This window comes from Mesoplodon mirus, assembly GCF_964341445.2.
Source record: "Mesoplodon mirus genome assembly, chromosome: 7".
NCBI classification, from domain to species: Eukaryota; Metazoa; Chordata; class Mammalia; order Artiodactyla; family Ziphiidae; genus Mesoplodon; species Mesoplodon mirus.
Window position 1 is genome coordinate 112588087 of NC_138983.1, and position 24512 is coordinate 112612598.

At 37.9% G+C, this 24512-nt stretch overlaps 2 protein-coding genes across 5 annotated transcripts in view; one reads left to right on the forward strand and one right to left on the reverse strand.

Annotated features, from left to right (window-relative positions):
• PDGFD (platelet derived growth factor D) overlaps window positions 1-24512 on the reverse strand; it is a 226117-nt gene that overhangs the window by 83704 nt on the left and 117901 nt on the right. The gene's annotated exons all lie outside the window — the stretch shown is intronic.
• On the forward strand, window positions 21420-22636 carry DDI1 (DNA damage inducible 1 homolog 1; the record flags this gene model as incomplete). Its single annotated transcript, XM_082626486.1, has 1 exon — window positions 21420-22636. The coding sequence occupies exon 1, from the start codon at window positions 21506-21508 to the stop codon at window positions 22634-22636; it is 1131 nt and encodes a 376-aa protein (XP_082482612.1). The 5' UTR covers window positions 21420-21505.

The window sequence follows — 24512 nt, forward strand, 5'->3', positions numbered from 1 at the left end:
AGATAATAAAAAGCAGCCTTTTACTATTACTATTTAGCCATTAAGGCTAAATTCATGCTATTATTTTTTTTAAAAAAGAGTTTTGTGTACATTCCATGTGGATCTCTTTTCCCCACAAAAGCTATTAGTAAATCAGTGTTGGGTTTTACAATGGACAGCATTTTAGAATGAGATGAGACTTTTTGTTTCCTCATCAAATCTCATGCTATCAAGTCTCTTCAATATTGTTACCTGGTCTGGTGAGCCTCCTCCATGGATTCTTCGCCTGAACTATGCACAGTCATAGAGTAGTATTAGTCATGAGAGGTGAAATCATGCTGGCATAAGTCTCAGTGGTTTTAATAATAAAATTTTATTTCCTACTCACACTGTATGTCCAATTTGGGTTGATGGGGCTCTGCCTCTTGTTTTCTCACTCTGGGACCTGAGCTAATGAGGCATCGTTATTGTAAAATTAACAGTCATGGCAGAGGGAAATCAGAAGATGAAGAATTGCCCATCAGTTTTTAAAATACTTCTGTTTACGTTTCACTGGCCAAAGCTAATCACATGGCCAGAACTTTAATTCTAGCAGAGTGGGTAACTGGAAGAAAGGGAGAACTGGAAACTGATGAACAGTGTTGGTGGCCACTGCAGTGGTTTACTTGCTTCCCACATACTGAAGTGATGGCTTGACTCATCTTGTTTTCCAACTGGCAGCGTGATCTATCCATACACTAAATAGCACCTCATTGTTATTTTACTATAAATCATTTCAATGATGGTGGGAGACATGGTCTGGAGAGAAAAATAAGGGCAGAAGATTCATGGATGAAGACTTTATGACTACAGGGGCAGAAAAATTGTGCTGAGGTGCCAGAAAAGATATTTGAGTAAGTGTTCTTGATTTTCTTTAAAACTTATCTTGTTAGAGATGGCAAATAGTTTACCCAGTAGGTAAACTCAAAGGTAATGGCTTCCTGCAGTACTATCTTAAAAAGGGTTCTGAACTTGTTTCTATATTAAATGGGGAAAAATGGAAATGATTAACAATGTCTAGTATAGGCCAAGAGACACAGAGACAGAATGGCATCCCTTGCTTATATCAATGATTTTAACACTGAATCATATTCTATGTCTCTTTGTTACTTTGTATTTAGCTTTCTCTTCCTTGTTCAACAAGATTATAAATTTCTGGATAGTATTATTATTCACAGTGGGTATCTGATAAATACTTGTTGAATGAATATTTGCTTGGAAGTAACAGGAAAATTGCATAGTTTACGTGTTTGGGAGCAAATAAATCTCTGGGCAAATTAAAGTTATGTAGCACATCATTTACATATTCTTCAGAATACTGATGAATGTGAGGTTACAATAATATTCTTCACAAAAGCTAGTATTTACTAAATATGTCCCAGGCATTACAATAGTGCTTAATGTTTATTAGCCTGTTTAAAAGTCAAAGGAACCTTATACATTAGTCCTCATTATTACCACTTACTCCAAAACAGAAAGTCACTTGCTTATATGTAGCAGAGGTAAATTTTATTTTATTCTTTATTTATGACATCATGACTTATTTTAATTGCATCACCTACTCTAAGTAGTAGACAGTCAGATTTCTGTAACCAGTAAAGCGGATCAAGAGGGGAGAACTGAACAAATGAGGTTAATATTCAGTGGATCTTCTTCTCCTTCTCATTTCAATACTTTATACATCCACTTATTCTGGTGCTGGTCACCACCATAGGCAAGCTTCTCTCTGGTGCTAGCACCATACACAGTTCCTAATATTTAGCAGATAACTTAAGTGTTTGCCGCAGGACTAAATAAATGAATAAATAAATTGTATGAGCTGATAGATGATACTTCAGAGGAGAACATTTCCCATCTCAAATAAGATTACCCTTCTTACTCTCTATAACCATAACTGTAAAGCAAAAATTTAACAACAAGGGGTAGGGGGAATGAATAAAATACCTGGGGGAGATTAAGAGGTACAAACTTACAGTTACAAAGTAAATGCATCATGGAGCAGAAATGTAGAGCATGGAATATAATCAATAATATTGTAATGACTTTGTATGGTGACTTGACAGACTTAGTACAAAATGATAATGGTGATCACTTCGTAATGTACAGGAATATCAGATCACTATGTTGTGCGCCAGGAACTAAGTGTCGTAGGTCAATTATACTTCAATTAAAAAAAATAATAGTAAATAACTATGTTTAACAAGATATAATCATATGTTTGGAAATATATATACTGTACATTAGCGGTCCCCAACATTTTTGGCACAAGGGACCGGTTTCAGAGAAGACAGTTTTTTCCACGGACGAGGGGTTGGGTGGTGGTTCAGACGGTAATGCGAGGGATGGGGAGCAATTCGGGGCGGCAGATGAAGCTTTGTCTATTTAACATTTTCCTTAAATAAAATAGTAAATTCGAAAGCATGACTTTCTAACGTCTCTACATTAGACCTAGGGATATATTTAAAATAAAATAGGGTCTTGGGAAGTGCAAAAACTGAATAAATTAAAAAGTACCAGAGTATTAGTATTCATTAAACCATTAGGATGGCGTGTTTCACAAAATTGTGATATCATGTGAGAATTTTGCATGGCTGTCTAATTTTGCTATTTCTATTTTCACTTTTGGTTTAAAAAAGGGACTCAAAAACAATCCTTTCATGCATATAAAGAGCTTGCATGGAAAATACACTGAATACCAACTGGTTTTTACTATCCATGTCATGTTTGTGCTACAGAGTCCAAAGCCTCCATAGAAACACATTCTCTCTCGATCTATCAACTTTTGAAGATTAGTAAGCTCTGAAGAAATATTTGCTGAATGAATCCTTCTGAGACTGCACACAGGGAGAGGTCTTTTACTTTATTTGCACAGCACCATGTGTTTAATCAATCCACTGATCTTATTATAGGCTAATTTAGGCTGCAAGTAACAGATGAACAAACTGAAAAATGATTTAATAAAATGTGTCCTGTCACATAGTCAATGTAGAGTTAGAACATATTCAGGGTTGGTTAATTCAAGGCTTTGCAACATAGTCATGGGCTTCTGCTTTTCTCTCCTGCCATCCTTGGTGTGTTGGCTGTTCTCCTTAAAATGTTCTCCTCCAGCTCTCTCCTCCTCACAGGGTAGGATTCAGAGGCCAAAGAAAGGGCTTTTCCCCACATGCATCTCTTTTTAAGAAATCAGAAATCTTTCTGGAACCCCCATGCCCACCCCAAGCAGGCACTCCCTCTGTCTCACTGGGCATGTTTGCAAGTCTACTCCAGTCCCGGTAAGGGGAATGGAGTTACCATGACTGGCTCATACTCATACAACATACTCCCTGGGCTGGGGGCAGCTGAGCCTCCCCTCAAGCTCATGTCCACCCATCATGGTTCTGTAAGAAAAAAGAGGCAGGAAAGCAGTTGGAGTGGCCACTAGTGGCAGTGATTTAAGAACTAGCATGTTTGTCTGTGTTTTTATCAAGGAATAAAAGGCAACTTGAAAAACACATTCAACCAATACTTCATGAGTGCATGCTACTTCATCGTGGACAGGGCACCATAATCACTGTTGGAATGAAAAAAATAATATGACACAGTTCCTGCTTTGAAAACTGTGTTTATAATCTGTTTACTGGAAGAGACATTAGTAGAAAAATCTTTCCTTCCTCACTGGGTATGGAATGCCACTCAAGAGATATTGGTCATATTAAAGTGAATTCTGTAAGGAAATCTGTGACTTTTTTAGCCCTCAGAAATCTCTCTTGCCTTAAAACAATCTGTTAACATTCCTTGGGTGTTTTTCCTGTCTGTTTTATTATTCATTATATAGAAACAAGTACTAAGGACATCAGATAGGTAGTAAGATTGACTTCTATCCACCGGAAGCTGAGTCTCGGTCCACGTAGTCAAACGTTAGCCCTCATCTCCTGCTTTCTCCAGTTCAAGTTTCCAGTCTAGCATTCAATATAGCCTTCATCATTGTCCTGTCCAATGCCTCACACCCTCCATTATAAAATATATAGTTCATAAAATTAGGAATTTTCATAAACCCCAAATGCTTAAATACAAAAGTATTCTATAAACAGTAACTGAAGTTTGGAAGTTTTGATTTTTTCTCTCACCTACAGGATTTTTTGTGGATGCCTGACATACGTCTTACAAAGACTTATTCAGCTGGCATTGCGTACATCTTTATCTTATTATGTATTTCAGGATACTAACTTTTGTGAAGAAGAGCTGAAGTCTTACATAGCTACACCCATGAGAGCCTTACAGAAAGTAAGTGCACAATATTTAATTGTTATGGGTGTTATAGACAGGATCCCTGGCATCTTCTGATGGGCCATTTTGTACAGGTGCATCTGTCATTTATACTTGTAGAAAGATTTGAAAACTAGTACAGTGACAATTGCTATTCTCACTAGTAATTATGGAACAGAGAGATTTTTAAATTTAAAAAAAAAATAAACAGGGTACCTCATGATGATATGATAAGTGGGAAAGGGGGTAGAGAATCAGAATTTCTTGGGTCAGGCATTGTGACACAAAACTTAGCATGTGCTGCTTTATTGCCTTTGCCTAAAATACTCATTCGTTTCCTGTCCTCCATTTCCCAGAACCAAAGCTTCTGGAAAATAACGACTGGGTCTTGTTCATTGTTACATCAGGACATAATGGGAGCCAATAGGAGGCTTTCAATAAATATTTTTTGAATGAATGAAATTCAGAGTATTCTTAAAGCAAGATATTTCTGTGCATTTACATATGAGGAAGCAGTATAAGAGAAGTCAAGCAATCAATCCATTCGTTGACTGAGTAGATTTCATTTGCAGTTTTGAAACCAGAATTCACAATCCCTGCAGTCAAACTTATGACATGTATTCCTGCTAGACTTTTGTAAACTAAGATGTCTTTTTGGGGTCTGGCCAATGCATGTGAGACCCTTTTCTTTGTGAATAGCAATCCAGGAGGTGCCCAGGTGGCCCCCAGTCCTCAGGGGTGAACTACATTCAGCCATGTTTATAACCCACCATTGGGCCCCTGGCCCTTGAACATTCTGCCTGCTATGGTATGTCCTTTTCTGCCTCCCTTTCATGCCCCAGTGAATAAATTAATCCTTGAGTCTCAAATGCGTAACACAGTGCCTGGCACAAGATGAGGCTGAGTAATATCTAGAAATAAATTATTCAATGATAATAAAGGAAAAATTCTTCCTTACAGTAAACCAATTCTACCACATTATGACTTATATCCATTTAACCATAAATTATTAACAATATTGATTTAGTCTTTATTATCCTGTGCAAAGTACAATAGTAGATATTATAGGGCATAAACACAAAAGACATAAATCCTAACGAAGCAAGATATATAGATAGAAAATCAAACACATTTAATCCTGAATGTCAACTCCAAAAAATTATGAGATTTTTCCTGGAGTAGTGCATTGAGAAGACTGCAGACATGTTCTAGGGGAAAGACTACCAAATATAATTATTAGCACCTACCCTGAGTGTGGAAGGGGGATAAATGGTCATACACAAATAATATATTTGCCACCTCTATTGTAAAAGGGCTAAGGTGAATAAGCTTTCTTAAAAATAAGTATGTTTGAATGGACTGTTCTGTACTGCTTTCTACCTGTGTGTCTTTGGGAAGATCACCTAATCTCAGTGACAGTTTCTTCATCCGCAAAACAGTGAGGACATTAACTTGTCCACAGGACTCCAAGGACCAAAAACAAACAAATAAATAAGCAAAAAAGACACGTGGAAATGCTTTATAAAATCTAAAGCAGAAATGAGAGAAATGTCGTTTAGCTAAACAGGCACACAGAAAAATAACACAAAGGAGTAAATAACGAATTCTACGCAGCAAACATTTTAGGAGTTCGGAAGATGGTGAGGCTTAGCCCAATTTATTGTTTCAAACAGAAGAAGTAACATATTTAATAGAATGTAGAGATGGAGATATACACTTAATATTTTAAATTTGGCCCTCCTTGACACAATTTCTAGAAATGTTAGGCCCCAGAGCTATTACCTTAATTTTTTTCTAATAAATCTGAGATAACTGTGGCTGTTGACATAATACTGAAAATATAAACCCCATTAAGTATGACCTGATTTTATCCATTTAATCTCCCAAAGACATTACAAATAATTTATTGATAGCTCCTAAATGAAAATAAAAACTGGAAAAATGTTTCAGTCTAATAAGAATGAGATAATAGACATGACAAAGCACATAAATATTAATAATAGCAGTAAGTATTTTATTGTATCACAGCTGTATTTTGGTACTTACCTTGTACAATGTCAGGGAACACAACAAATGTTTCTAGACTATGTTGAAAAAGGCAATGGAAAACATATTTTTCTATTTAGATCTAGGAAAATGACTATATTTTAAGAGTACTGAGCTTAGGATATGGTCATATTTTATACTCCCTTTTTCTTATGCCTTTACATAACTGCCAGGTTTCACATCTAGCCTAATATTATATTATTCCCTGCATGCATCAGTACTACTAATGGAATAGTTTCAAAAAGATAGGACCATTAATGCCAATATAAAGTTATTGAACTCATTATGTTTTAACTTCGGTTCTGGAGATTGTGTATGATCTATGAACTTACTAGACAAGTTCTAGGGCAATGCTATTCAAAGTGCTTGTCTGCTGTGTGATGAAGAGCCTGCTGGGTTGAAAATCAACATACTGCTTCCTTTGTCAAAAATTTCTTGCTATAAAAAACAATTTTAGCAAACTAAACAATGCATTCAGGGTCATAGTTAATTTACATTTGGTACAAATTCCTTATCTTATTGTGGGCTAAGAACAAAGGGTTCATGGGAATGGCAGCAGGTCCACACATCACATTTGGGCTGCACTGGTCTAGGGAAAACTATAAATGGATTGATTCTCTGAAGTCTGACCTACAGAATCACTAGCCTAATTAGGTGGAATATTCTAAAGCTTCCTCATACAGCATTGTTTTGAGAGAGAAAAGGGCACTGGGCGCCTATTCATCCTTCCATAGTTTCCTCATTTTTTGCCATGTGACTTTCCTGTAGTCCCTCTAGAGTCAACCACTTCATTTTCCTCCCCCATTGATACTGCACTTGGGAATATGACTTGATTGAGACAGGAGAATTCATATCTAGCCTAATATTATATTAGGCTATAATATATATAGTACTGGTGTGTCAGTTCTGAGCCTAGGCCTTAGGAGTCATCCTGTGTTTCTATTCAACCATCCTCTGCTTCTGCTATTTCCATAAGAAGCACATGTACTGGTTAACCTATTAGGCTAACAAGGATGAGAGACACACGGAGCAGATGTGGATCCAACCTGAACGTAGGAGGTAACACCATACAAGCCTAGTCTGTGTATGTCAAACTCCATCTGACCCCAGATACATGAGTGAGAATAAATAAGTTTTGTTTTTGGCCACTGAGCTTTGGGATGGTTGTTACACAGCTAATTCTGCAAATAACTACTTAATTTATATACAAAAGGAAACTTTTAAGAGTCAAGGTGGAGGGGGCTTGCTGAGATGACTAGTGTTGGAAAGGGTACACTCACACCCTGGCTACAGGCATGGTAGAAAAGGTATTAATAACTATGTTTATAAGTAGCACATTCAGCAGATGTTGAAAATTCCTGACTTCACAAGTTTGGAGTATCCCCGTCAGGGCTCTTATACAAGGAAGGACCATTCTTCCTTATTTTCTTCCCAAGTTAATGTTGCAAGGAACAAAAACAGAATGTAATACCCAGAGACCAGAAATCTGTTAATGAAAGAAGAATGTTTTGAACTGAGATATAAAAGACTTTAACCATTTACTAGAGAAGAGGAATTTTAATCTAATAATAGACATATATAAAGTTATAGTCTTCAGTTTGCTTTCTTAAAATAGTCATGCTAAAGTAGCAGATTCAACTGATTTCCTACTATTCTTTGTATTTTCCTTTCAAGTTCTAACTTAATGGATCCCATGTCCAAAATTCATAGTTGGACTCAACAGCTCAGAGAGACAACCGCATTAATTTACATAGCTTCTGTGAGTAGACTGGACAAACAGGATTGCTTATAGAAAATGCTCTCAAAATTATTATTTAGAGTGTAATATATACTTTCTGTAGCACTAAGAATGGACTTTACCCCTCCAATTCCCTAGGTCAGTTTCCAAAATACTTGGTTCCAACCACACCATAAGGAAAGAAAAATATGACCTTAAGATTATAAAAAAGTGAAACAATATTTTATCTTGGTTTCTGTTTTTACAGTGAAGCCACAACTTAGTGTATATATCAGAACCTTAACAAATATTAATTAAATTTAGGTCTGTATACACACACTAAACTTACAGGCCATTTTTGCTGTTGTTAAAGTTTCCTGTATACTATTCGATACTATTTGGGTAATAACTATATAAAAATGTAAAAACTGTTTTTATTTCTTCAAAGGTTTATTTGTTTGTGCTCCCAGTTAGTCAAAAATGAAAACTATGGAACAACTGTTGCCCAAAGAAACAAAACATACACAAACCTTTGATTTAGCAACCATAGCAAACTGCAGCAGCTCACTTAATAAAGTGGCTATAGCCATTCTGGGGGGCTCCCCAGGGTGAAATGTTCCACTTTGTATAGCTCTGTATATAATTAAAAATCTGCTGCAACTATGACCTTGAATATCTGCTGGAACAAAGTATAATTAAATAACCAGAATCTTGAGTAAATAGCAGCTGCAAGATAAGCAACAAAATGTCTTCTGAGCAGTGTTTTATTTACATCTTTCTGAACTACAAACTTCTTTGCTCCAATGCATTTCAAACAGCATCCTGTCTTTTCAGGAAGATCTTGATCTCAAAATATTCAATCATCCTTTTGCAGTTAAGGCAAAGTTTCTTCCATCTCACTCAACTCACCTAAGACAGACTTATATAATCATTCTAGACATGCCCCTACCTACTGGGCAATATTTAAGAAGTGTTGATTTTGAGTACAAGGGGAAAACGATGGCACTAACTTGTATCAATAGTTCTGTTTTTTCCATAAAAATGCACACTATTGATCCATTCTTGGTAAATTTCACAATTTCTCCTAATGTCTTATCTTAACATCATGTAAAGACAATCCACTGTTAAGAAATGTCACATATCTTTTCCTTGAAACACATTATGTAGTCATACACTAAAGATTACGTAAACATGATCAGGAGATTTGCTAAACACATGCTCAGCATTTCTCTTTCAAAAACGAGCTAGTATTATAGCCACCATGGACACTCAAATGGAATTTTATAGATTGGCAAAATGTTCATTACAATTTACACATTTACTGCAGAAATTCCCTATGATTTCCCTATTATGTCTAAAAGCCATACTCAGAGAGAAATTATCACAACTTGTGTCTCTAACATTGGCCATATTTTAATATACAAACATTGCTAATCTAAGGAAAAAAGGTGTACAAACTTGGGACACTCTGATTAATGTTAATATGATCCCAAATGTATCTTCAACATCTTTGCTTTTGACAACCTCTTATAAACTTGAACATATGTGTGATAGTGTAATATTAACTAAGGCTATGAGGAATAAAAATCACTTGAGTTAAGAGGTACTTCCCTTTGTGACTCTTGTGAACAAAAACATCTCACAAAGCACATAATTTGGCATTTAGTGTCAAGAAGGAGTTTTCATCTTGGACTATAAATTTAGATGATAAAATAGCTAAATCAAAACATCTCCAAGTATATGCTTAAGAATACATTTGAACATGATGACATGACATAAAGAAAAATGAAACAAGACGTTTAATCGTTACCTATAACGTTGCTATTCTAACCATATTTCAAATGTAAAACAAATTGGTCAGAGAATATGAATTTTCTTCAAAGAACCACAACGTCTCATGAATTGCATACAAATAACTGATACTTAAGTCTGTGTCTCTCTAATGTTTGCTAATATTGTCAAAACAATGAGAGATACACATAAGGCCTCTGTAAAAAATGTGCATACAAATTACAATTTGCACACATAAGTGTCAGATCGGTATAACCTCTACTGAAGAACTGATCTCAAGAAGTTGTGGGCAGAATATGGAACACATCCTTAATCAAGTATCATAACATGATTGATGCTTAAAAACAAGCCCACAAACTAACGCCAGGTGGACTTCTCAGGAGTCAACGGGATATCAACACTGAGACTCTTGTTTAAAACATAAAGAAAATGGGATATCAACGCTGAGACTCGTTTAAAACATAAAGAAATTTATGCACAGAACTAAAAGTGTCAAAGTGGGGGAATTGAATCTCAGTACATCCAAAGACCATGCCCTTAAGACTTATGTCAAACTGTCTACATTTTATTATATATTGTAATTACCGAATACATAAAACCGTGAGCTTAATTGACAGAGCACTTTCGAATAGGAATCAGCCAATTTAGAGCAACAATTGAGAACACTGTTACAGAGTAGATAGAATTAGTGAAAGCTACACACCCACATTGAACCCGGAACCAGGCATCAAGATTTTGACCAGATGATGTGAGGTGTAAACCCGTCATGTTTATCTTTTTGTAAAATGTAAATGAATTGTTTGAGAATCTGGAAGAAATGACTGAAGAAAACCCGCACCCAACACAATAGATAAATATGTAACCACCACCACCCCTGCCCGCCCAAATTCATTTAAGGTTGTTTCTCCTCAGACGTTAACACTGAGACAAGGATGTGGGTGCAGACAGTCTTTGGGAGGGCATTCCAGGATGCACAAGTGAGAAGTGGATAAACTGAGACAAGGCAGGGAGAAAACATAGTGAACACAGCATTGCGTGGGCCATTGCAGTTCAACACCTCTGAGGCACCGTGTGGAGTGGACTTCAGAATTGCCCCACAGAAAGATGGAGAAGCTGGGGCATTTATCCACCAAATCCCATCTTTTGCTGCTTGAGAGTTGTTTCTGGAGACATTAGAGCCCCAGCACTTCCAAGCTGAGGAGGTCTGAGCAAGCTCCCCAGAGACATAGAAACTAAGACACAAGGGCTCTGGTAATGGGAAGCTGTCAGCATTTACAGGAACACAAGCCTGGGCTCAGGGAGATAAGCTGGGGCAGCAACAGTACCTGCTTCAAAAGTACAAGCATAACAAAATCACAGCTTTGTTTATTCAGCAGTACTGTCTTTCTAAAGCACAGATAAACTTTTCCAGCCACTGGGCAGCAAAGGTAAAGACATTCTGAATCTGCCTTCCTTATCTCCCTCTTTTCTTTTGGGCACACCTTCATCATCTGACCGTCAGTTCCCACATGGACTCTCAACAGAGTCCCTCAAGCGCCCTTTGCATTTTTGCCCCTGAAGCCAGTACGAGAGGTGGGAAAGCTAGGGCAGGCAGAGTTGTGTTCCAGCTGCTCCTGACTCAGTGGCTGTGGCTGTGACACTGTGTTCTCAGCCCATGAAGTGCCATTACATGCATGGTTCTCTGCAGTACCTCTTAAGGGTAGGCTTTCTTTAGATATTTGCCTTCCTGTTTTGATCCTAACCTATGCCACCCTGAAAGGAAGCCTGCTCCTTGGTCATACATCCAGAGCATCAGAGTCTTAATTGCTTTTTCTGATGGTCTCAAAAGTAAGGTTCTTGCACCTCCAGATGCATTGGTGAGGGTAGACAAAAAGTAGTATTTAACCGATCCATTTAAAATATCTATCCTTTTTGTATTTTATAATGTTATACAGTACTATATATAGTTTATAAATATATACATGTTGAGAATGTGATCAAAGTTTCTTGTTGATTCTTTTTAACTAATGAGGTGCACCATCACAAAGGTTTGAAGGTCTTGCTCTGAGAGGTTGCATCTGCTGTTCCATGGCCACAGGATCAATGACCACCATCAAAATATCAGTTCTTCAAGGGGACTTCTAGATGGCTGTTACCAATTGTCCCGAGGAGTCCCCTACTGTCCAGTACAAATGACTCTGTTACATCTACATATAACACTATGGATAGATGTCACAAGCATATTGTTGAGTAAAAGAAGCCACACACAAGAGTACTTACTGTATGAGTCTATTTATGCAAGAAACAAAAACAGGTAAAATGAATCAATGTTGTTAAAAGTCAGGATAGTGGTTGCTTTTGGGACTAAGTGGAGGCTGGAAGTGACCAAAAGTGTTAATTCTCTTTCTTAAACTGGGTGCTGGATTCATATGTGTGTTTGTTTTGTTAGAAACGTTTTTTGAGCTGTGTGTATGTGATTCATGCACTTTTCTGTATGTAGGTTTTACTTCAAGAAAGAGTTTCTTGAGTGTTGATTTGCTCAGCTCTGTAAATTGCTCTGAGGATTTGGTTTAAAAAAAAAAAAGGACTTTGAGGAAGGTATGTGGAATGAGGTTCTCTCATTGTTCCATCTAACACATGACCGTCCATAATGATTCCAAACCATAATTTATGGGAAAGAACATACTTATACTTTTGGCATCAACCTCAACAATTTGGTTGTCTACTAACTTGACTTACTTTGCAACACTTTTAATTATGGTGAATGGATTGTCTTTTCATTATGTTCTTTCTGCTCAATAATTCTGTGAGCGCCTTACAAACAGAACCTTGTTGTCTACTTCCTTTGGTTAAAAACAACACTGAAGAACAGCTCACAGGCTTCTATGGTTAAAAAGGACACTGAATAAGTTGTTGAGATAATACACTCTGAATGGATTTATTTTCAACTTTTGAAGGATACTTCTTGGGGTTTTGAAACAAATTAGTGACAGACTCTTGCTACTACCCTGAGAAGCCTGGAGTGCACAGTTGAAGAGAGTAGGGACAGCTTTAAAAGCACGAAAGCACCCAGTCCTAGTCAATGAGGGCTTAAACATTAATCTGCATATCACCTTCAGGATATATAAATTCTGACCTCTCTTCTTAACTTTTCCAGGTTGTTAATTATTGCTTCTACTCATCGAGGGAAAAAAACTTCGGTAGAGTGCTTTTCTATTTACAGGACAAATTCAAATTATCTATCCATTAAGCCCACAGCAAAATCTTATGGAAAAGAGATCATTGTAGTTATCCCTATTTTATATAAGAGGAAAATGAGGCTCAGAGAAATGTATGCTTTGTCTAAGGGCATTCAGATAATGTGACAAATCCAGTGAACATAAACCCTCTTTTTTTTTTTACTTCAGAGCCACAACAGGATTTGTCTTACTGATCTGTGTATCCAACCCAGTTCTAGTGTGTGTATATGTGTGTGTATGTGTGACTGTTTTTCCACTACTGCAGATATTGAATACTGTTGTTGTATACAAGGATAGAATAATATAACTTGATTGAATGTTTGATACTAGTTTTTTTAAGATGCTTGTATTTTGTTGCTGTTTTTTGGTCACAGAGTCACAATGAGTTGATATTTTCAAAGGAAATAACTTGCAGCCTTCTTTGTAAGAAGTGATTCACCTAGAGCCTATTTTATTGTAAGATAAATTATTTTTCTCTTATTGAGGTACCTTTTATCTAGGATGATCCTAGCTCTTTTAGATGAAGAATTCAATACCATAAAGGAATGATCTACCTAGGACTACAAAAGAGAAGATAGAGAGACCTGAGGCTAACTGCTAGATAAATTTGCTACATATCCATCCCAACAAACACAAAGTATACCTCCTACCTGAAATTGTCACTGTTTTTTAATTTAGGCTGGCTTACTGCAAGTTCAGGAGTTGATGATCCTGTTTGGTTTAAATTTTTCTCTAAAGACATAGTTTGAGAGCACAATCTTAGTATCAGAAGCCATGACTTCAGTGGGGCTCCACTTTTTGATGTCAATCTAATGCCAGTATATTTTATGTTGTAGAAGCAGTCATTTATGAGTTATCCTTAACATTTGGTCTAGTGTCTCTTAGTCACAGGCATGAAGGGCTCACCACAATTCTACATTCTAGATGAAACACACTGAAGTAAGAACGTGAAACCAAACCATGTCTTTGTTTAAGATTACTAGTAATTTAGGTTGTTTTGTAGAAAAATAAGGAAATACAGAAAAATAAGACTCAAAACTCAATAAGTTTTGTTAGGGTTGCCAAAGACATTTCTGTTCCATTTCATTTATAGTTTGTAAAGAAAAAAAAAAAATCAATGATCCTATCTTCTTTCCCTTCAACATCTGAAATTGGGTCTCTTATTCTGAAAGCCAGGATATGTGGTTTCTCTGATTAGTACGTGTCCTTTGGAGGCTTCCAAAGAGAGATTATTCATGTTCTGTGAATTAGCAGCACTGAAATACTTTACCAATATATGAGTAAACAAAAGCATATCAGCAGTTAAGCACTTTTTATGAGCTGAGTGAAGCAGAATATTCATAAGTGGAATGGAAATGACAATGGAATAGAGGACAAGCCTGGGAGTTTCATGCCTCTCAGAATAGAGAGATAGCCCAAGGAGACATTAACACTCACAAACCATTCTGATAATAAGGAGGAAAATTCTCTGGACCTGATATCATTTAGATGGCCTAAGAAAGAATTCTTGTATCTAGGCTGCTAAATTTAATTTATCTGAGCAAAATAGGTGAGTTGATTTCTCTTTTGTTTGCTTTTTTTTTTTTTTCAATTGAAGCTTTTGTTTATCAGGCTTTCTCATTTTCATGGTTAGAATACAATTAAATTCTACAGACAGATGGGTTTTAGCCATGCTAATTACCATGGTGATCAATTAACTCAGCTGCTGTTTAGAATGGAGAAAGCTACATAAACAACCTGGAAATTTTGTCTTTTATAAGACAGTTGTAGAAACATCACCTATCAAGCATATAATTCATAAAATATCAAAATGACCATGTTGTGGTACAATGGGCTTCTTTATTTATTTGAGATCTTTCCAATATACCTCTCTTCTATCAGGAAACATACATCCATTCTATCTGACCCAAAGTGTCACAGTAAATGAAGTGACCTGTCACATTACTGGCATTTGTGGGGGCATGGCTGGTGGCTGGAGGCCTCTTCAGACCCTTCCTGTTTGGACTGCATGCTAATTACTCTGTGCCCTGGGGTTAGATGTCTCATGCGTCAGAAGTGAATATATGTGGACAATGCAAACACTGGTTACTTTCAGAACGTTTTGCCCTGTATTATCCATACATGTGTAGTATTATCAACACCTTTTTAAAAATTAAAGTATAATATTCACTAATTATATACACTCACACTGAAAGCACTTACAAGGACATTTGGAAATTCCTGATGCAGCCTCTACACATTTTCTAATAAAATATCTCCACAGGCTAGACAGTAACAATCTAAGACTGATAGGAAAGGCAATGTCAAAGTCCTGAAGGAATCTTCACTAACTCTAAAGCAGATGAAGGTGAACTGAGAACAAGACCTATGAAGATTTCAATTCAGGCACTGCATAGGCTTTTCATCCTGATAAAGACTGTCTCTTAGCTTAACCAGCCAGGCTCTGTACAGAAACAAACATGGACATTCATTCTGTTTGTCTGTGTGGGTGCCTGTGTGGATGCTAGGGTTCAGGGAGAAGGCTAGACTATTATTCCTTCCCTGTACCAACCCTACTATTCTACTGCATCCATTTGATAATAGCATCTACAAGGAAACAAAATGAACAGTAAAATGTACGTGTGTAAGAGGAGAAAGGAGTCAAGTGTGTGGTATGACACATCAAGGAAAGGATTGTTGCTCCAAACCCAGGGGGCAAAATTTAACTATGGCTGTGACCAAATCATACTTCCAGGTTGAACTCAGTAGCACTTTCACCAGTGAGCTTTCTGCATAGTCCTACTCACTCCCTGCACCCCTCACCCAAACAAGTAACCTCTATCTCCTCTGAGCAAGCACAGCATTTTATTTATACAGCTATCATGACTCTTACTAATTTCTGTTACATAAAATGATTCAAAGTGCTTGAGTCTTATCTGGCCTAGTAGATATCTTGTTCTTTGGAGGAAAGTGACTCCCATTCATTTTTCTGTCCTCAAAACCCCTACTAGTCCACTGATTTGCTCATAGGAAGTGGTCATTAAATATTTACTATGAGAAATTATTAACATGTTTCTGAGCTCATCTCCAAGTGGCAGAAAACTGAACTAGTTAAACAAATCTGTAACTTTCCAAATACGTGTTTTTTTATAACTAATTGGACCAAGCCAAGACACTTCCACTGGTTTCTCACTAGGACTAAGTATACAGGAAGGACAAAGCAGAAAAGTATAGAAACCACAAGGAAATTATTGATAGAACTATTAAAGTGTATTTGAACTTATAAATAGATCCCACTGGTATTTCTAAACTATCGTGACAGTGTTTTTGAGGTGAGCTCATTACAGGTTACTATAAATGAGTAAATGATAAAAAGTGGTTTGAATAATTTTTCTCAGTCACAGTTGAATTCAAAACATAAGGCCCTATTATCATTTCTGCTACTATTTTGTGTTATATGGCTGCTCTCACAGCAGGAATAGGAAAATAAATACATTCCTTATCTAAGGTACACTGAAAGTTAAGAAAAATAATTATCAACCCACAAAGTTATAAATTGTTTTTATCCTGTTTTTAATTTGTTACACTAAATTTATTTAATCTATAAATGTTTCCCTCACAAATTATAAGTAATCTTCAAACCTTCAATAAACAAGTTGGGCATCCCATAGATCAGAATATTTTTTTATATTTTTAAGGCTTTGGAAGGGACCATAAGTACAAAATCATAGCAGCAAACTTTCTTTAAAATGAAAATACAGACACATGTATATTTAGACATGGAAAGTATATATATATTGAAAACACTAAAAGTTATCAAGATATTATATTACTTTCAATATGCAGTGTATACCTTAAAATGCATCTCTTTTTATGATAAGTTGTTAAAATGATAATCTATAAAATAAAGTAATAAATAAAGGCACGATAAAAATACTCCCTGCTGAAAAGTGACATCATCTTCATTGCATTCTCAAAGTAATTGAAAACATATCCTGAGTGTGTGCTTGCTCTCTCTCTCCACGCATGTGTGTGTGTACACATGTGTGCAGGCATGCGTGGGTCTTCTGTTCATATTCTTCATTTTTCTGACAATAAAGAAAAACCACTAGCTGAGTTCCCAGCAGGCTAATTTCTCAGGTCTCATCTGTTTATATATTTAAGAGGACTTATCATGGTATTTAAGCTTCAAAAATGGGCAATACTAAACTTTTTTAATAGGGGAAACCTCCAAACAAACTAATACAAAGCTTAAACTTCCATCAGAGCATTTTAACGTGTCTATTAAATGATTAACTACCTGAAGAATAAATGTTATTCATTAGTGGCAGTTCTGGCACAATGTATTGTATTACAAACAGAAAAACAGCAGGAAAGTTAGTTGCTTAACCTATGAATACAGTGGGAAACTTAGTTGTTCAGCCTATGAATACAGCTTTAAAAATTCTGTATCTTTCCCTAAATGGCATTGAAAATCTCAAGTGATGATTTAACTGTTTTAATAAGTCTCAATTACACTTTATTTTTAAAGTAACACCAGGCATGTATTTAAAGGAAAGAATCAAAACACAGCAAGCTAATATATTTGCTTAATGTGGTTTAATTATTGTATACACTACATAATGACATTCACGTAGCTATATTATTTTTTCAGATAAAAGACATTTCTTTTGCTCTGTAAAGCAAGAGATGGTACTTTAAACATCAACTCACTGTACTTAGTGGAACCATTAATTATCTGGATTTTTGCTGCATTAAGTTTTTATAAAGAAGCAAATTATAAAAGGTATTACTGTGGATTTACTTAAAAAATAATTTTTGGGTTATTTACTTGGCCAGTATGAAATAAGTGTCACCTTTTCTATTTTATGGGTATTTAGGCTATACAATAAGAATTGATTTTCTGAGTGATAGCCCTGAGACCTTGCAGGTGTCTCACTTATCAAAGAAAGATTCAATTATGTTCCTACATTGTACTTACCAAGGAAGAAAAGTAAGAGTATCTACTTCACAAAAACTCCTAAATAAAAGTTACAATAACCCTCAGTTACCCAGATTAGTACCCCTAGATAATTCAGACCTCTCATTTCCAAGTGGTCTGTACAATAAGGATTTAAGGTATAAGAATGTTTTACATTTAGGAGTATCTTTATATACTCCCAATGATCCTCCATTTATTACATAATTAAAAGAGGTTTTTAATTAAAATTTTGAGGTAAGAGAATTATACATATGGTATTTGAATCACCAATAATACTGAGTAAAATGAAAAAATCAAAGAATATACAAAAGGAAGTACTAAACAGCCCCAGGAGGCTGTATTTATCTTTTCAGATTCCAGGCTTAAACCTCTGTTGCAAATTGCAACAGAGGTTTAAGATCTAGATGGTTGACTGGACCACAGAATCAGAAGGCTCCCTGCCAATCCTGACATCCTGTGATCTCTGGAATGATGACAGTTAATTGGCCAGACCTTGAGTCTCTTTGCTTTCCACTGTGTGTTCTCAGTAAAGGGTAAAATAGTAAAAGGCACATAAATGCAAAATGCCACCAAAAGTAAAGAATTACAGCAAGATAATAAAACATACTGCATAAAACTTAATTATGTTCAGTGTGAAGGCAATGGTAACATGAAAAAAGTTTCTGGTTGCTTTTTTTTTTTTTTTTTTTTGCATTACGCGGGCCTCTCACTGTTGTGGCCTCTCCCGTTGCGGAGCACAGGCTCTGGACGCGCAGGCCCAGCGGTCATGGCTCACGGGCCCAGCCGCTCCGCGGCATGTGGGATCCTTCCGGACAGGGGCACGAACCCGCGTCCCCTGCATCGGCAGGCGGACTCTCAACCACTGCGCCACCAGGGAAGCCCCTCTGGTTGCTTTTGATGTGAATCCTGAATACCTGCTTTGCCAAAAAAAAAAAAAAAATCTTATTCTACAAAAATAATTTTATTCACTGCTTAAAAAGACAAAAACCCTAGTATTATCTCCCTAACTTATTAAGATTTTAAGAAACATTGTCTGAAGCTGGTTGGGGTGGGGGAAAGGAATGTGGAACTTAAGCCCTACCAACTTCTCATCTGCTCCTTAGCAGAGTAACTTGCATATGAACATGTCTCACCTTATAGTTGTTCCCAAACTCAGAGGAAACCACTACTGATCTCTGATGAGGACACTAAGAACTGCAGAAGAAATTTATAAACTTATTATTGTTGGGCCAAAGGGCCATCCATCTCTATAAATAGTGAAAGATAGTTCTAAATAATTCATAATTTTCTACAAGAATATTATGATGCTAGTTTTTTTTTTCCCTAAATTTTTATAAAATCCTCCTTATCATGAAGTGCTGCCTTTCCTGTTAAAGTCTCTAAGTCAGGCAGTCTTCTTCTCAGCCTTGTCCTCCTCCCCAGTCCACCCCCACATGATTGACTTGTCATCTTTCTAAGTTCAACTCTTTCAGGATGCCTTCCCTGCCCAACAGCCCTCTCCATATTCTGCATTTGTTCTGCATATATTATTAATTTCTCCCACATTCTGCCAGATTCTATGGCACTTTTTTAAACCCCCAATTTTTGTGTGTGTGTGTGTATGTGTCCTCTATTTTAGACTGTGCTCCTTTAAGAACACAGCCTGTATTTAACATTATCATGTGCATCCCCGAAGCTTTGCACATACTTCACACACAGTAGGCATTCAGTCAACATTCCAAACATAAATGAATATGAGTATGAAACATTAGGATAATTAGAGCAATGAGTGAAATATAGTCCTCCACCTGAGACAAACACATGAGAAACAGGGACACCTCCCCCCGCCCCCCCCCCACCAATTCTTTAGACTGATGCAACATCTTTCTCTAAGTAATAGTGCAGGTCTTCTGACAAGACTTGAAACAAGGAGAGGGGATGAGGCAGAGGATGTTGACTACCTTTTGGTTCATAAGAAAATACACTTGGGAAGACCAAGCTAGGAAAGCATGACCTCTTTACAGGGCAAAACACATTGTGAAATCTAAAGAAAAAGAACTGGCACTCAAGGATTTCTAGACAATTTCCTTTTGCCCTGAGGCACCATGTTACCCTTGCCTTTGAGCCTCCACTCTGGTATGGGGCAGGGCTATGCCCTAGAGTCAGGAACGGAGGCAAATCTAGCCTCCAGTGTGGCATTCACCATGCATTTTACTACAGAATAGATGTCAGATTGGTCTCCTCAAGGTTCATCTCACTGATCCATTCAAGGTAATGGCCTATCTCTAACCAGTCTCCTATTTTAGAGACCCTCTGTGTTTTCCACACAATTCTGCTCCCCAGATCCAATGCGTAAACATATCCTGTCCATTCTACTCACGAAACACTTTAATTCTCCACTGCCTCTTACATTTTTGTATTCTAGCAAGAGCTCCCTCTTTGAGCCATTGAGAAACCCTCTACCTGACCCTCCTGCCAAAACGTATGTCTTCCATTTGTTGTGAGAAACCTCTTCCTTAAATCAATTAAATAAAACAAATAAACATCACAAAGACCTGCTTCAAATCTCTTCCATTTCCTTTCTCTTCTCTTTTTTCTCTCCCTCTGGGAGAGGGGAGGTGTGGGGAGGGGAGGATTCTTGCTTATTGATAATATTTAAACTCCTTGGGCTCATATGTGACTCCTTATAACTTGGCTCCAATGAATTTTTTCCAGCTTCATATCCTGCCATTCGAATTCATGTACAGATTTATCCTATTAAGACGTTTAATGTCTCACATTTCTCTGGAAATAACAGGCCTTGTCATGAATTCTTGCTTTATACATACAATTCTTTTTGTCTCGAGTGACTCTCACCACTTCCCACATGGGAAATGCTCATCCTTCAACATCCACTTGTCTCTTCTCTCTAAAGACACCCCTCAGCATGCTGAACATGTCTGCAAAGTACTTACCTCCGGTATTGTGATTTACCCATTTACCATCAATCTATCCCTAGAATGTGAGATCCTCAAGGGAATGCACCAAGTCTGATGTATCTTTGTTTATACCAAGCACATAGCCTGATACTTCCCGTGTAGGAAACAAGCGCTCACTGTTTGGGGGATAAGTAAAATTACATAGAATACAATTCTCAAAGAACAAAATGTTAATATGTTGTTTAGGAAAAGCTGAAACAATCTTTTTCAGACCATGGGTTAAATAGGTTTTGAAGGGCTAGCCTTGGAACCGAATGGACTCGAGTGACTTTGTTTCTATGGGAACAGGCATTCTGAGTTCCAAGCAGCACACATACAAATGGACTTCAGAACACACGTGTCCCCTCAAGGTTCCATTAGGCCAAGCAGCAGGCACTGAGGCTGGCGGGCGGTCACCCAGACCGGTGAGTGGCTGCATCTCCTTGAGAGGTGAATGAACCTAAACAAGACATCGAGTCGTGAGGAACAGCTGAGACATCTACAGAGACCAGCTCCATTCAGCCAGTGAGCAACCCAATGCCCTCTGCTCAGCTGGCCTTCCCGGGCCCACGCCATGCTGCTCACTATCTACTGTGTACGGAGGGACCTCTCCGAAGCCACCTTCTCCCTCCAGGTCAGCCCTGACTTTGAGCTCCACAACTTCCGTGTCCTCTGTGAGCTTGAGTCCGGCATCCCCGCCGAGGAGATCCAGATTGTCTACACGGAGCGACTCCTTGCCGACGACCACTGTTCGTTGGGCTCCTATGGCCTCAAAGATGGCGATGTGGTCGTTTTACTCCAGAAGGAGAACGTGGGGCCCTGGCCTCCGGGCCAGACATCCAGCCTGCCTCAGAGCGATTTCACCGGGACAGCCGTGCCTGGGACATCCAGCTCCCGGCAGCATCACCAGCACCAGCACCAGCGGGCACAGTCGGCCCAGCAGTCCCATGGCCTGGACTCTGGAAAGAAGATGACCTCTGCTCAAGGGCTGGACAGCCCCACCCTGATCCGAAGAAAGCTGCTTTCCAACCCCCACCATCTGTCCCTGCTGAAGGAATGCAGTCCTGCCTTGGCCAAAGCACTGCTCAAAAGAAACCTGGAGACCTTTTCTCAGGTCCTGATGGAGCAGCAAAGGGAAAGGTCCTTGAGAGAGCAAGAGAGACTTAACCTCTATTCTGCCAACCCGTTTGATTTGGAAGCTCAGGCCAAAATAGAGGAAGAGATCCGGCAGCAGAACATTGAGGAGAACATGAATATAGCGATGGAAGAGACTCCAGAGAGTTTTGGACAAGTGGCCATGCTCTACATCAACTGCAAAGTGATCGGACATCCTTTGAAGGCTTTTGTTGACTCAGGTGCCCAAATAACCATTATGAGCCAAGCTTGTGCCGAGAGATGTAATATCATACGGCTGGTGGACCGACGATGGGCTGGGATTGCTAAAGGTGTGGGCACTCAGAGAATTATTGGCCAAGTTCACCTAGCTCAGATTCAAATCGAAGGTGATTTCTTACAATGCTCTTTCTCTATACTTGAGGTGCAGCCCATGGACATGCTTCTAGGGCTAGATATGCTCAAGAGACATCAATGTTCCATTGACCTGAAAAAAAATGTGCTGGTGATTGGCACGACTGGCACACAGACTTACTTTCTTCCTGAGGGAGAGTTACCTCCGTGTGCTAAGTTGGTAAGTGAAACTGGGTAAGATGAGTCTTCAGACAAGGAAATAGCAGATACTATTAAACATTCAGTCATGGATTCAGGACGAAAAAATCATTGACACAGGTTATAAATATGCCATCACCTGAGGGAGTCTCAGGTCTCAGGAAATTGTAAGACGTGAGCTCACTGGCAATGTAATCATTAAAAATATCAGTAACCACTAAACCTGGCCTTGGGACTAAGTTCTCAGAGCTGTCACTAGGTAAACTGTGATTACTTGATCTTGGCCCCTCCATTTCCCTTATCCAAAAATCACCGAACCTTATTCTAAGAAGGCTCTGGAGACTCCAACTGATTTCCAGATAATACATGAAAGGAAAAGCAGCTTCTTTAGAGACACTGCCTTAGGAAACTATAGGATGGCTTGTCCAAACCTGTTGCTATTTTGCAGAATTCCCTGGAAAAAGCCACTGCTGCAGCTGCTACAATGCACCTATACAAAATTATTTTAAATCAGCACTAACAAGTGTTTATATTCAGAGAAATACATTTATTTTCACAGACTTTGTTTTCTTTAGGAAAGGTACTAGAAATGGTTGGTCAATTGTACTCTTGAATTGATTAATATTTATAAATGTCCGTTTGGGGCAGCATCAGGGCCAATTTCCTCATGTTTTACATCTTCCCTTCCCCTGGACTCCTGTGGAGTCATGCTCACTGAAATCCATTCCTAAAGGCTGTTTCTGCCATACCTGAGATAGTGGATTTTTCTCCTAGGATGGCCTAAAATAATTTCCTCTTTCTTCTGCATTCAAAGAAACTCCGGTTGTAAAATAAAGGCAATCAAATAGACTTTTTTTTTTTTTTAATTATCATGCTCCTTGGGAACATGATGATTGGGAGCCTCGTGGTTGTACTGAGGTGGGAGTGGGAGGTGGGGACAGGCAGTGGTCTAGGTCCCCTAATCCTCTTTCTGGTCTGTTTTATATATTAAACTGTTATTACATAAATATTGTTTGAACAAAGGGTTTCACTTTTAAAATAACGTTTGAAAATTTCTGAATGAGATCTCTAAGGCCTCATTCAGCTCTATGGTCCATTCTGACAAAGCTACTCTTCATTACTACTGGTAGTGGGAAATAGAAGATTCCTGACGTAATTACAATCCACAGATAAAACCCTGAGAGACAAGGTTCAGCTGCCTGAGGCCATCAGACTCAGAGAAAATGTTTCAGGGCAGTAATCCATCAGGACTAGCATTAGAATACAGGATTCAAAGTCAAATAATATATGTTCTGATTTTAGCTCTATATTAACTAGGCAAATCAGCTTACATATAGTACTACTCAATTTCTCATTTTTAACTGTTTCAGAGGGGAGAGTCATTTTCAGCTACTAAGACTACTTTATGAACGAGGATATCCTTTACGTTTTCTCAACAAGATCTAAAGCCACCCAAAGCCTTTCCAAAGGCTACAGAAAAAAAAAAAAATCCTCCCCTGTAGGTCTCCCTTTCTTGGTCGGCTTCTAGGTAAGACTAATCATCATTTTGTATAGAGTCTCCTCTCCCCTTCCAGCCACCATCAGTTCGCCTCCCAGTATTCTTCTTTATAGGTGTTCCTATGCTCATATCATTCCCCAGACCTTGTCTACATTTGTACCAGGGTTTACATCCAGTAGAGTTGCTAAAAATGACCAAGAGGTAGACTTCTTTTCTCCTTTTGTTTCTAATTAAGTGCTAAAGACAAAAGTAATTGACAAAATGAAGGAAGAAATTCAGAGTAAAGCCAGGGATAAGCAGTTAAATGCCTGTGAAAGATGGGAACTGACCTGATAAATGCATGGATTCCTTCACGGATAAAAATTAGCAAACTCCTCAGTATTTTCTGCTGGACTGAGCTTTCAGGTCCATTTATGCA